A 13,712-nucleotide genomic window follows, 5' to 3' on the forward strand; every position below is an offset into this window, starting at 1 on the left:
TTTTCAATAGTGGTATAAACTTACAAAAAAACCCTATTATTAGTATTGCATTTATTTTCAAACTCATCATTACAATTTGAAGAATATTTCTTCAGGTGCATATTTCACCAAGTGTATATGTCTGTTCTTACTGCTCGCTCTTTTCCCCTATTACCTGAAGGATGGAAGGAAAATCCTGTTGAATTTGATTCTCTCTTTAATGAAAGCAAGTACACATGGAGCTGGGGAAGCCCAGATATCTTGCCTATGTTTGCCAAAGGTAAGAGTCATTGGTTCTATTTCCTCACGTGGTAAATAGGTTGTAAAGTGTTATAGCAACTTTTCATATATTACTTACTATATTTGTTGATTACGAGCTACATATTTTTACAGTTTTCACATCTTGAAAGAAGGATGTGTTATTACAGTAGATAGACATGTCAGGACACTGGCACCATTTTTCCTTCTCAGTTGTTCTTGAAATATTGGCACATCATACAGTTAGGTAGTCTTTTGGATTCAGTGAAATTATATATATGGTTTTATCCTTAGGAGCTTTATAATCTTGGGCAAGTTAAATAACCTCTGAGTTTTAATTTTCTTGTTTGTAAAATATGATAATTTCTATTTCATTGGTTTGTTTTTAGAATTAAATAATTCTTGTGAAACATTTAACAAAGTGCATATCACATAACTTCATTATGATGATGTTGATGTTTATTTCTTTTACTTATTTTTTTAAAGAATATTTACTTAATTTTATTCATTCATTTATTTTAATTTGATCAGAGAGAGAGAGAGAGAGAGAGAGAGAAAGCAAGGACGCAAGCCACCAGATTCAGGGCTTGAACCATGGTCAATCATGTGGGAGTGTCCAACACCTCAACCTCCATGGCAGCTGCTGGTCTTCTTGTTTTACTTATTATTGAAGGGATTAGAAGATACTCACATGAAGATTTAAATGTTAAATTTTGGAAGGAGAGACATTGTATGTCCCCACTAAATATAAACTGAGTGTCCGCACTCTATGACTGAAACTGATAGACTGAAGGATATACAAACACAGAAAATGGGTGTAAATCCCAGATACAGTGTGTGTGGAGGAGTAGGGCCTGAGGAAGGACATTTAGAAGAAAAAAAAAGGAGGCAAAGCATTAACGGGACAAAGAAATGTGATATTATCTGTTGAAGATATTTTATAGTTTAATCAACTGGACTAGGGAGAAATGTTCACATTTTGAAATACTCACTTTGTAAGGTAAATAAGGTAATTGAATGTGTAAAAAAATGAAATAAAAGAAAACAAAATTAAAAATGTTAAATTTTGTATTTATAATTTTTATTTTAATATTGACTATGCCATGTATTTTGGCATTTTATATATGACCTTTAATACATATGGCACTGGCATGCTAACCACTGTCACAATATGCCATGTGATACATTTAAATATAGCATTTGGAATTGTGTTTATATGCATGAATCTGCAACTTTTAGGACATCTCTTGACTAGAAAATCATTTATATTATTTTCAAAAATTAGTTGGTTGAATTTCAGCCATTAAATGCTTTTTAAGGGGAATAGAATGATTGATAATTTTACTTAATGGAGAGGTTTTTTGTTTTGTTATGTTTTGTTTTCAGGGTTTTTTTTTTCTTTCTTTCTTTTTTTTGTTTTTGTTTTGTTTTTTCTTTTTGAGAGGTTTTTGCTATAGGGTGTGTGCGCTCACCAGAAAGACAGAGAGAGACATGGAGACAGAAAGTGAGAAATCACCCCCCAGGGGGATGGTCACACTGCAATCCCTTCTCCTCCATTCTCCTCTCAGGATTTTGGACATGCATGCACACACACACCTCCAGCACGAGTTTAAGACACTGGGTTCAGGACTCGAACTGTTGTCAACTACATGGGAATCCAGCGATATCGCCATTACGCCAACTGCTGGTCCCTTGTTTTCAGGTTTTTTCCACAGGGCACATGTACTCGCTGGAGAAAGAGAGAAACAGAGACAGAGACAGTGAGAAAGCACCCTTCAGGGGGGTGGCCTTGCTGCAATCCCTTTTCCATTTTTCTCTCAAGATTTTGGGTACACAGACACTGCCTGGCATGATTTTCAGGCTGCCAGGTCTGGGACTCCAGCTGTGGTCAGCCATGTGGGAATCCAGTGCCTTTAACCACCACAGTACGTCTCTCGGCCCAAAGGAAAGGTATGATAACATAGACATGGGTTTAATTATAATAGTAGGAACTACTGAAAATTACTATATGTCAAACCCCCCCCCCCCATATTCAGAATTTTACATGTGTTATCATAGAACATTTTTTTAGTGGGTAGACCAAAAAAAACCTCAAACTGCTTGCCGCTGATACATTCTCTTCTTTGGAAAACAGCTTGGCTTTTCGGGGTACTGGTGATGCTGAGGATGGGTTAAGTTGCTACGGTTTACCAAATTAGTCTTCCTACTTCTGACTGTAATTGACTGGATAGAACCCATGCTGAAATTGAGACTGTCTAATAGGAATAATCTCTTTCTTAAATAACTATGTCATATCATATGACAGTTTAAAAGACCTTTTAGAAATGAGCTTTTTAGTTAGTACTAAATTTTAGTTCGTACTAATTTTTTAGTTAGTATTAATTTTTTAGTTAGTATTAATTTTTTAGTTAGTATTCAGATGTTTTTACTTGGATTGTGGACAGTAGAATGGTTGAGCAGGATAATAGGGTCATTAAGGTATACTCATGGTATAATAGAGATCATCATTACTTCATTGTATTTCCTCATTATCTAAAGAGCCAGTCTAACCCAGAAATTCTCTAAATTGATTAGATTTTTAATAAAGTGTTACAAATGTATAAGGTTAATATTTTTGTTGACCCCTTCTAACTATTTGGTCATAACAATATTTATTCTCTCATATTGAGAAAAAGACACATAGTCTATGAGTAAGAGAGTGAAATATTTTTAATTTTCTACTTACTTAATGAAGGTTTATATATTAGATATTGTCATCTGTTTTAGATTGTAACATTCCAAGAGGCTTCTGCACAAGTTTTTGTTTTTTGTTTTGTCTTTGGAGAGGTTTTCGCTATAGGGCACGTGCGCTCACCAGACAGACAGACAGAGACATAGAGACAGAAAGCGAGAAATCACCCCCCAGAGAGGTTGGTCACGCCGCAATCCCTTCTCCTCCATTCTCCTCTTGGGATCTTGGGCACGCACGCACACGCGCCCGGCGTGAGTTTTAAGCCACTGGGTCTGGGACGCAAACCGCGGTCGACTCCGTGGGAGTCCAGCGACATAGCCATTACGCTAACTGCTGGTTCCCTGCACAAGTTTTTGAAGTAGTTTTATTCTTTTAAGTTTTTGCTGTAGGCCATGTGAGCTCTCTAGAGAGAGACAGAGAGTGGGAAAGTGAGGAATAATCCTCTGGCTATGCTGCAATCCCTTCTTCCTTCTTTCCTCCTAGAATTTTGGGCACACACGCATGCACATGTGCCCAGCACGGAGTCAAACTGCCGTTGGCCACAGGAATCTTGTGCTTCAACCACCATGCTACCTGCTGGCCCCAGGAATAGTGTTATTCGTAAAGGGAAACAAATGTGGGTGTTTATTTTTGTTTTATTGCTCACAGATTGTAATTTTAGTTCATCTCTTACCTTTGTAATGTATCAGTTCTGGAAAGTAAAAAAGCAATAGGATATTTTAAAGTATATAGCATGGTCTGTGGTATGTTACTGATATGTTACTGAAATGTTACTGATACTTCCCATCTTTTTCTTCCCTATCATAATACTAAGTGCTTTGTGAAAAATTCTAGTTATTCACAAAAAACTGTAAATGACTATGTCATATTATGTGACAGTTTAAAAGACTTTCTAGAAATTAATTTTTTCCAAATTTTTTGTACAGGTGCTAGTGGAGACCATGTTTACATGTACAGTTACGATGCTGAAAGAGAGGATTTTGGTGCTCATGATGCAACAAAGCTGGATACTTGGGTTTTCGATAGTGTTAAGGTATGTGCTTTCGAGCAGTTAATCTATAAAACGTATTTTTACCTAAAATACTGGAAACTGGCTTAGTAAATGTATCTTAAAGTTTTTTCTGCTTGTATAGTTAGAAATCTCTGGGGTGCAGTGTACTATTTTAAAGAGTTTGAATTCTAAGAAATTGTACATTCTAACCAAGTAATAGAAGTTTTAAAAAAAAATTTGAAAAGGTAATCTTTGAAAATTCTTTTTCTGGTAGTAAGATTCAGGAAGTCTGCCTCGATTTTAATTTGGTGACTTGTGCTAGCTAAAATCTTCCTGGTCTTTCATTGACCACACAACCAGTCCTTTGCAGTAGTGGAACAAGTGAGGTGTGAAAGCCTTTTTAAAAACACTTTTCAGGCCAGCACATGGTGTGGTGTTATGGTGCTGTACTTCCATGTGGCCAACCACGGTTCAAGTCCTGGATCTAGCGGCTTGAAAAATCACTCTGGGCGAGTATGCATACTTGCCCAGGATCCTGGGAGGAGACTGGAGGAGAAGGGAGGCCCATCCTCCTGGGAGGTTGCTTCCTCGCTTTTCCTCTCTCTGTCTCTCTTGTGAGTGTACATGCCCTATGACAAAAACCTAAAAAAAAAATTATACAAACACACACATGCACTCACACGCACACACAATTCAAGTGTAATGCTTATGTAATCACAGTAGATAATGTTAAGAATATTGTACTTTAAAGAAAAATTAAGTAAACATATTAGATAAACAAAAACAAATGAACAAGTTATGAAATACCTATGAGTTTCTTTAAGGAATAGTTTTTGATACTGACAATTGTCAGTTTCACCAGAAGTATTGGATAGTGACAATTGTCAGTTTTGAAAAATCTACAATTTCAAAAATTGTGTGAAAATGGCAGTTGCGTCCATGGGCTCTCTCTACCAATCTATTGCTGCTCCTCTCCAAACACCAGCTCATAATACCTCCATTGTAAATGCTTTCTTTGACCTTAAGTGACACTTCTTTTTAGCAATGTTGTCATTTAAACTGACATTGTGGACTTCTCCATAAATTAGTCATTATGTTAGTTTGTTTGTAAATGTACCCCTCAGTAGATGTTTGATTTTTTTGTTGTATTTACTTAGCAGAAATAAAGTGCTCAAATATTTATTCAGCCTTACTTGTTTTTATCAGAGATATTTCTTCTTGAAACTTTCTTTTTCCTCTTAATATCTACTTTGGTCAGCAAGAAACTTCCAATTTAAATAAGATCTCTTTAAAATAAATAGTTATTTTCCTGTTTGTTTCTTAATATAATCTACATATAGTAATATCTACCTGAAAGACCTTGGCTTCTAATTTCATAAATGTAGTTAAACCAGCTCCAAAATCATGAATTTCATTCCTTACAAATGGGCAGACACAACTCTTGGCTAGCCTGATTTCCATACCTTTTCCCCTGTTTATTTCAATGCCAGTAGTGTTGGTGATATGATAGTGAACAGACAAAAAAGATTTGACCCTGATTTCTTTAAAATTAATATATATTAACCAAGTAATAACAAAAATATGAAAGCATCAATAGTACTAAATGATGTGGAGGAGAAATGACTGTATCTTTAGGAAATTCTGATCTAGAGTGTGTAGGGAGGGCAATGAAACTCTTCCTAGGAGTTAAAACTCTTTCCTAATGGTTTGAGTTGGCCTGTGAAGTAGGTACAGGTGGCAAAGATATGGATAGAGATGGATTGATGTAAAATAGAGTATTTTAGGCCAACAGCATTATGTAATTCTTGGCATAGCCCATTGATATATATATATAAAATTTAAAAGTACTGTCCAAAAGTACTTTTTAAATAGAAAGTTATTTATTTATTTATTAATTTTTATTTTATTTATTCATTTATTTTAATTTGACCAGAGAGGGAAGAGAGAGAGAGAGAAAGCAAGCCTCCTGGTCCAGGACGCTGACTGTGATCTGCCATATGGGAGTCCAGTGCCCTTAACCACCATGCCACCTGCCGGCCCCCATAAGTACTTTTATACATGCTCATTATATACTCCTGTATGTGTATATGTAAATACAGGGTGAATCATTTGTCTTAGAGCTTTATGAATCCAGATTTTCATTAAGAAATAAATATAAGTTTTACACTATATTTCATTATGTGGACTTTTTAAACTCAATCATGTGAAGAACATATTCTAGTCAAGGCAAAGGAAAAAGAAGGCTGTCTGCAGTGCTCTGAATGAGACAGTGTGGTTGTAACACCACCGTAGCAGGTAGGACAATGAGAAGTGGTCTAGTTGTGAATATATTCCAGAATAATTAATTATTCTTAAGTTGTTGCCACTATTACTGTTTTATGCTTATGAAAATATGTTTCTTCAGTCTGCTACATTTTATTTAGATATAGGACAACAATGTTACAAGAGCTTTATGAAATCAAGATCCCCTTTCTTTAATCTTTTTTTGTTCTAATTAAAACATTAAAAAATTGTAAAGCATTTAAAACAAAGTAGCTCACTTATTCTTTGAACATAGATGCCTGAACTGATAAGAAAGACTTCTAGTTGTTAGGTCGTAAAAACAGATTTAAATAACTTATGATAATTTAATTTTATAGCTATTTATAAATTTAATTGTGTTCATCAGTATTATTTTTTAAATTAAAAAAGTGAACTAAAAATTTTTAACTGATTTATTACATAGGACTTCTTTCTTGCTGCCAGAAACAACCAGTCTTTGTTTTCTAAGATAAATGAAGAGAAAGTAGTTTTTTTCTTACACTTATTAGGAATAGATACAAACGGACATGCCCACCGCCCATCATCAAGGTAATTTTAGTTTGATTTTTTTTTGAGGGAAGTAGCTATTCTCTTTGAACGGTTGAAAGTAGTGTGATGTTTTCTTTGGTCTTGTAACAATGACGCTAGTATTTTAAATAATGCTATAATGCCCAATAAATGTTCAGTTATGAGATATAGTATGATATAGTGGTTAAAAATCACATGTGCTATTACATTAATATAAATGAAATATATTCTCTATATTATTACCATATTCTCCATTTATCATGGCAGAAAAATGATTATCTAAAATATCTGTATAGGTTAGGGATAGTTTCAGTGAATCTTGAAATAAAAAGCATTTTGTAGCATAACTTTTGTCTTAATTGCCAGAGGACATGTGTACTCACCAGGGGCAAAGAGAAAGAGAGGGAAGTAGGGAGTACCCCGTAAAGGAGCATAGTCACTCTGTAATCCCTTCTCCTCTTGTACATGAAACAGCAATATGCTTCTTACTTTTGCAGACCATAAGAATAAAGAAGAAATCATGTCATACTTTTTGTTCTTTATATTGCACTTGATTTAGATTAGACTGACTCTAACTGTGAAGCCTACTGGATTAGCTGCCGTTAATGAATACTGTGTGTGCCCCTTACTTTTTTTTTTTTTTTTTTGAGAGGTTTTTGCTATAGGGCACATGCGCTCACCAGAAAGAGAGAGACAGAGAGTGAGAAATCACTCCCCCAGGGGAGATGGCCACGCCGCAATTCCTTCTCCTCCATTCTCCTCTCGATATCTTGGGCACGCACACACACGTGCCCAGCGTGAGTTTAACCCACCGGGTCCGGGATTCAAACTACAGTCGACTACATGGGAGTCCAGCGACATAGCCATTACACCAACTGCTGGTCCTAAGATGCACTGTTTTAATGGATGGGATATTCATATCAAACCAACCTTGTTCAAACTCTATGGAAAGCTCAAATGCAAAATAATTTGTGCAAACTCTATTTGTTCAAAACATCTCTATGAGATGAGAATATTATATTTTTTTCTTTCTTTTCTTTTTTTTTTTTTTGAGAAATTTTCATTGTAGGGCGCGTGCGCTCGCCAGACAGACAGAGAGACAAAGAGACAGAAAGTGAGAAATCACCCTCCAGGGGGGATGGCCATGCCACAATCCCTTCACCTCTATTCTCCTCTCGGGATCTTGGGCACACACACACACGCACCTGGCATGAGTTCAAGCTGCTGGGTCTGGGACTCGAACCGCGGTCGACTACATGGGAGTCCAGCGACATAGGCATTACACTAACTGCTGGTCCCAGAATATTGCATTTTCTAAGCAATGATACTTATCTATTGATGTTGTCAAAGCAGTATAGTTTACGTTATGGAAGACATTAATATGAAAGTCATCATTATCTTGTTTGGGACTTAAATAGAGTTTATTAAGGTGAATCATCAACCCAGCCTATGGTGTGGTCAAGGCCGCTAGAGCTCATGTGTCTGAGTGTGCAGTCTGAGCCCCAGACTTGGCAGCTTGAAAAACATGCTAGTAATGTGTGCCCAACATCCAAAGAGAATGGAGGAGAAGGGATTGTGGCTTGGTGATCTCCCTGGGGGTGCTTTCTCACTTTTCCCCTTCCTATCTCTCTGTCTCTTTCTGCCAAGCACACATATACCATAGCAAAAATTAAAAAAAAAAATGGTATATGATAGTTAATACCTTCCTTTTAAGCTATCTCTGAAAACATTTTAGGATCTTTTGTTTCATTAAAGGAGAAAACAATTATTTTAAGCAGTCTAAACGGCACTCGTTTTATTGGATTGTCTAGAAAGTCCTGATGGATTTTTGCATAGGAAGACAGAAAATGTCATGACTTTCCCAATAACCTAATAGTGAAGATAAAATCTGAATGTATTTCAGGAATTCCTGACTTTAAATATAATGAGTCTATGTTGAATAGGTTTGATTTCTATTAATTAATTTACTTTTCTTTTTTTTTTTTTTTCCAAAGGGACTATAAGGACAATATTAAAAAAGTCGATGATGGAGTGAAAGAAATTGTGTCCATGTTTAAACATTTTTATGGAAATGATGGAAAAACGACATTTATCTTTACCTCTGACCATGGCATGACAGACTGGGGTTAGTTTTATCTTTAAATGATATGTATACATTACAGTTAAAGTAGTGGTAAATGTGGCTTGCAAATATCTTACATTGCTGAGAGAAATAGAAGTCTTAGTATATGTAAAATACCTAGCACATAATAATCGCTTAAAATGTCAGCATGAGAAAGGATTGATCTTATATAAAGAATATTTTCTTAAAGAATTATTTTATTTAACTTATTTATTTATTTATTTTAATTTGACCAGAGAGGGACAGAGTGAGAGAGAGAAAGGGAGAGGGAAAGTGAGAAAGCAAGCTGTCAGGTCCAGGATTCGAACCATGGTTGGTCACGTGGGAGTCTAGCACCCTTAACCACTGTACCACTTGCTGGCCCCTAAAGAGTCTTTTTTGTAGCAATATCTCATTTAAAAATGAGAAAGTAGAGAAAAGTATGGGGAGGACAATAAACATACCTATTACCTCCTGCCTAGAATTTACTGCATGCGATGGTAAAGCAGGGATACTAAGATGAGTATTACTGAGGGACCTGGGACTGCACAAATTCTATCTTGCATAAGCCGGTGCTTCCTGTGAGGTTCCCAAGGCAAACAAATAGGGTGTCCGCAGAGAGCATAGTAAAGCAAAGAGGGCTGAGCCCCTAAATCACAGTACAGAGTAATTCTGAGGAGCTGGGTTCCACTTCATAAAGGACTTCTTTTAGCTACACCAGCTGGAGTGGATTGGAGGAAGAGTATCTGGTGATCTTAGTGCTTTGTAAAACAGACCTGGCCTACACAGCTTGCCCTAAGTTGGGCATTTACTCTCTAAAGCTCTCTCCTGCTCCTTCTGTTTTCCGTTGCTACTCTGGCTGTGGTGACATCACTATCTTAATGTTACTGTTTTTATTTAATTTTCAAAGAGTCACTCAGCAGGCATTTTGAGTCTTTTTTTTTTTTTTTGGAGAGATTTTCACTATAGGGCGCGTGCGCTCGCCAGACAGACAGAGAGAGACATAGAGACAGAAGGCGAGAAATCACCCCCCAGGGGAGATGGTCACGCCGCAATCCCTTCTCCTCCATTCTCCTCTCGGGATCTTGGGCACGCACGCACACGCGCCCGGCGTGAGTTTTAAGCCACCGGGTCCAGGACGCGAACCGCGGTCAACTATGTGGGAGTCCAGCGACATAGCCATTACACTAACTGCTGGTTCCCAAGTCTTTACAGTAGTTTTTGCCTGTTTGTTTTTGGTAGTCTGACTTGTTTTGTGGGAATATTTGCAAACTAATTGATGTAAAAAGTTGTAAATATTTGGAACTGTGGTGGCTAGAACCAGCTCTATATGGATCAACTCTTTCAAAATGTTTTTCAAAATAAATATTTACCTATAAATTCATATATTCTTATTATTCTTGCTGTCTTGTTTATAGGTTCCCATGGGGCTGGTCATCCTTCAGAGACTTTAACTCCTTTAGTCACTTGGGGAGCTGGAATAAAGTATCCCCAAAAAGTATCAGCTCAGCAATTCAATGATGCATTTTTGAAAGGTATAAACATTTTTCTTTATTTTTATAAATATAACATTTAAAATAAAGTGAAAGTTTAATTAAGCAAATCACTTCAAATTATATCTTTAAACCCCTCATTTTAATATTCATGTCGTTATTATTTCTATGAAACTCCACAAATCAAGGGGTCCGCTTGTTGGTTTTATTCTCCTACAGAGCCATTTGTTAAACATTTCCCAGCATAAGCATACCACTGCTAATAACTACTTATTCACACCTTTTTCAATGCCTGGTAAGCTGAATTTTTAATGTTTTATTAAATTTATTTTAATTAATTTGAATGTGAGCAGAACAGATAGAGATAAGATAAATGAGAGTAAACAAGTTTCTGAGAGATATATCATAAATTTGATTGTGATTTTCCCAACCCAAACAAAAACAATATATACTATCAGTCATAAAATCATGGTATCTACAAGGTATATTTATTAGATCAAAAGCTAGATAGGGTAACAAAAAAGACCAGGGTGCAGCCGTCAGTGGGCTCAGTGTGGTAAGTCGTGGTGCATTTTCCAGAGGGCAGTTTCGTGCACACTCAGTGCTAGCACAGAGCACACGCCCAGTCACAGGTCACAGAGGCGGCGTTAGGACAAAGGGCTAGAGTAACGTAGCCAGCACCCTGTCACGGTATTTCCAGATTTGCATAAGCATAAAATGAAAAGAATCTAGGTTATTTTTTCATCTACTATATATCTTTAAGCTAGTCCTTACTTTCACAAAACTTAACACTCTAGTATGAGACTTAAAATGGTTATAAGCAAAGTATTAGAAGAAATCGATAGGTTATAATAGGATAATAGTTCTGAAAGAAATTAGAATGATGTGGTAAAACAGGTAAGAGGAGATGAGACTAGGCTCCTTTCCTCATGCCCCTGAGGTTTTTGAGGTGTTTAATAAGGTAGATAAAGTGCATTAATCTTAACTGTATATATATCACGATGGGTCTTGCATGTGCATCTATAGCATGTACTCTCCACCTGGATTCACAGATGCAACAATGCGCAGTGCCCCAGAAACTTCCTTTTGGAACAAGATACTTACTGTAGAGAGGGCTAGTGATGGGTAGTCAGAAAAGTCATGATGCATTTTTGCATAGAAAAATGTTCACGGTGGGGATACAAGGGAGCCATTCACATGAAGGTGAAGGCAAGGTGTTCCAGATGGGGGGACCAACACATGCAGAGCCTGAAAAGGAAAGACCTTAGTGCATTTGAGACAGGAGGCCAAAGTGGCTGGAGCGCTATCCTTTAGGAGGAGCGAGAGGTTGGAGAGGTAAGCAGGAAGTAGATCATTTGAGACATCAAAAGAACATGAGTGAATTCTAAGTGCTCTGCTGTGCCGTTGAAGAGGGAGAAGCAGAGCACTGCCAGGATTGCAGTTTGTGGTAGGCACTATCTTTCTGGCCACTCTATGGTAAATGGATTAGGCTAAGCCTGAAAAGCTAAAGTAGGGACCCGAGATGGTGTAATGTTTACGTCACTGGACTCCCACATAGTCAACTGCGGTTCGAGTCCTGGACCCGGTGACGTAGAACTCAGGCTGGGTGCGTGTATGTGCATGCCTAAGGTCCTGAGAGGAGAATGGAGGAGAAAGGATTGAAGTGTGGTCATCTCCTTGAGGAGTGATTTCTGTTTTTCTGTCTCTCTGTTTCTCTGGCAAGTACACATGCCCTATAGCAGAAATCTCTATAAATAAGTACGTAAGTAAATAAATAAATAAATAACTGAAGTAAATAGTATGTTTATACTTTGGAGATACGCCTTCATGTTCTCAATGAATTGATGTTTCAGAATCACGTGACATCAAAATTATCACAGAAGGAATGTATATTTTCTCATGAATATTAAATATCATAAGTTATAGAGAAAAGAGATATACATTTTTCCGTTCATCCAGTGATTAGTGTAAATTTTTGGCATCAGACTAGTAGAAACAGGAACAAAACCTGGATTAGCTTATTAAAGAACATTTTGTCATAAAAATATCTGAGAGCCTTTTGGTAATATATGCTAAAGCCATTAAATCAAGTCATGGCATCATATACTCACTTTTTTTCAATTACTGTTTATTAGAATTTCTGAATTTACATGTGAGAATAGGAGAGTACAGCTATCTTTGAAAGCAGTTTTTTTTTTCTTTTCTTTTTTTTTTTTTGAGAGAGATTTTTGCTTTAAGGCACGTGCACTTGAAGAGGCAGAGACAGAAAGTGAGAAATCATCCCCCATGCCACAATCCCTTCTCCTCCATCTTCCTCTCCAGATCCTTGGCACGCATGCACATGCGCCTGGTATGAGGTTTTAAGCCACCAGGTCTGGGACTCGACCTGTGGTTGGCTATGTGGGAGTCCAGCGATGTAGCCATTACACTGCCTGTTGGTCCCAGAAAGCAGTTTTACAGTTAGTTGCTCAGTATTTGGGGTTGGTGTCGGTAGGAGCATCACAGCTGCAGTTGCAGGTACGTGGCAAGCAGCTGCCGTCACAGGAAAAGGAGAGGCTAGGCGACTGCCTTGCTCTCAGTCTCCTCCATGTCTCCGACCGGGACTGTCGGGAGCTGTAGCTGTGCCCACCGTTGTTATCACTGTACTTTTTACTTTCCTCTTTCCTTCCTTAGCCTTAGATGTTTTGAAACAATTACCTTCAAGTGAGCATCTTAAAATCTTAATAAATCCATCCCAGGAAACACAAATATTTAGATTCCAGTTATTCTTTTTAAGAAAATATATATCTCTGCCTTTTTAAGTACACTTTCAATTTATACTTGGCTTAAAAGAGACATCTGTTTCCAATACTTGTGTTTTTCATGAAGTATTGATTACTCTGAAAAATTAATGATGTACTCTATTTTAACTCTTAACATCAGCTCTTGCGCCTGATTGTGTCTTTCAGAATGGAGGCTGGAGCACTGGAAGAGGCAAGATGTCAATCAGGTATGAATTTCAATTTAATTATACTCTAATTTATTTCCTACAAGAAGTTTAGACCAAAAATATGAAAAAAATAGATATATTTGGGACCAGTAGTTGGCGTAACGGCTATGTTGCTGGACTCCCATGTAGTTGACCGTGATTCAAGTCCTGGACCTGGTGGCTTAAACTCATGCCGGGTGCATGTGCATGCGTGCCCAAGATCCTGAGAGGAGAATGGAGGAGAAGGGATTGCCACATGGCCATCCCCCCGGGGGGGTGATTTGTCACTTTCTGTCTCTCTGTCTCTCTCTGTCTTTTTTTTTTTTTTTTTGGAGGGGTTTTTACTATAAGGGACATGCACT

At 37.2% G+C, this 13,712-nt stretch overlaps 1 protein-coding gene across 2 annotated transcripts in view; it reads left to right on the plus strand.

Moving 5' to 3' along the window:
• PIGN (phosphatidylinositol glycan anchor biosynthesis class N) overlaps positions 1-13,712 on the plus strand; it is a 146,499-nt gene that overhangs the window by 13,961 nt on the left and 118,826 nt on the right. For both annotated transcript variants that reach the window (XM_006141848.3, XM_027766258.1), the window contains 6 exons: positions 161-259; positions 3,895-4,001; positions 6,685-6,809; positions 8,783-8,913; positions 10,308-10,424; positions 13,331-13,371. In XM_006141848.3, coding sequence (XP_006141910.1) covers positions 161-259; positions 3,895-4,001; positions 6,685-6,809; positions 8,783-8,913; positions 10,308-10,424; positions 13,331-13,371 — 620 coding nt within the window. The remainder of the gene's footprint in view (positions 1-160; positions 260-3,894; positions 4,002-6,684; positions 6,810-8,782; positions 8,914-10,307; positions 10,425-13,330; positions 13,372-13,712) is intronic.

This window comes from Tupaia chinensis, unplaced genomic scaffold (assembly GCF_000334495.1).
Source record: "Tupaia chinensis unplaced genomic scaffold, TupChi_1.0 Scaffold000065_2, whole genome shotgun sequence".
Taxonomy (NCBI): domain Eukaryota; kingdom Metazoa; phylum Chordata; class Mammalia; order Scandentia; family Tupaiidae; genus Tupaia; species Tupaia belangeri.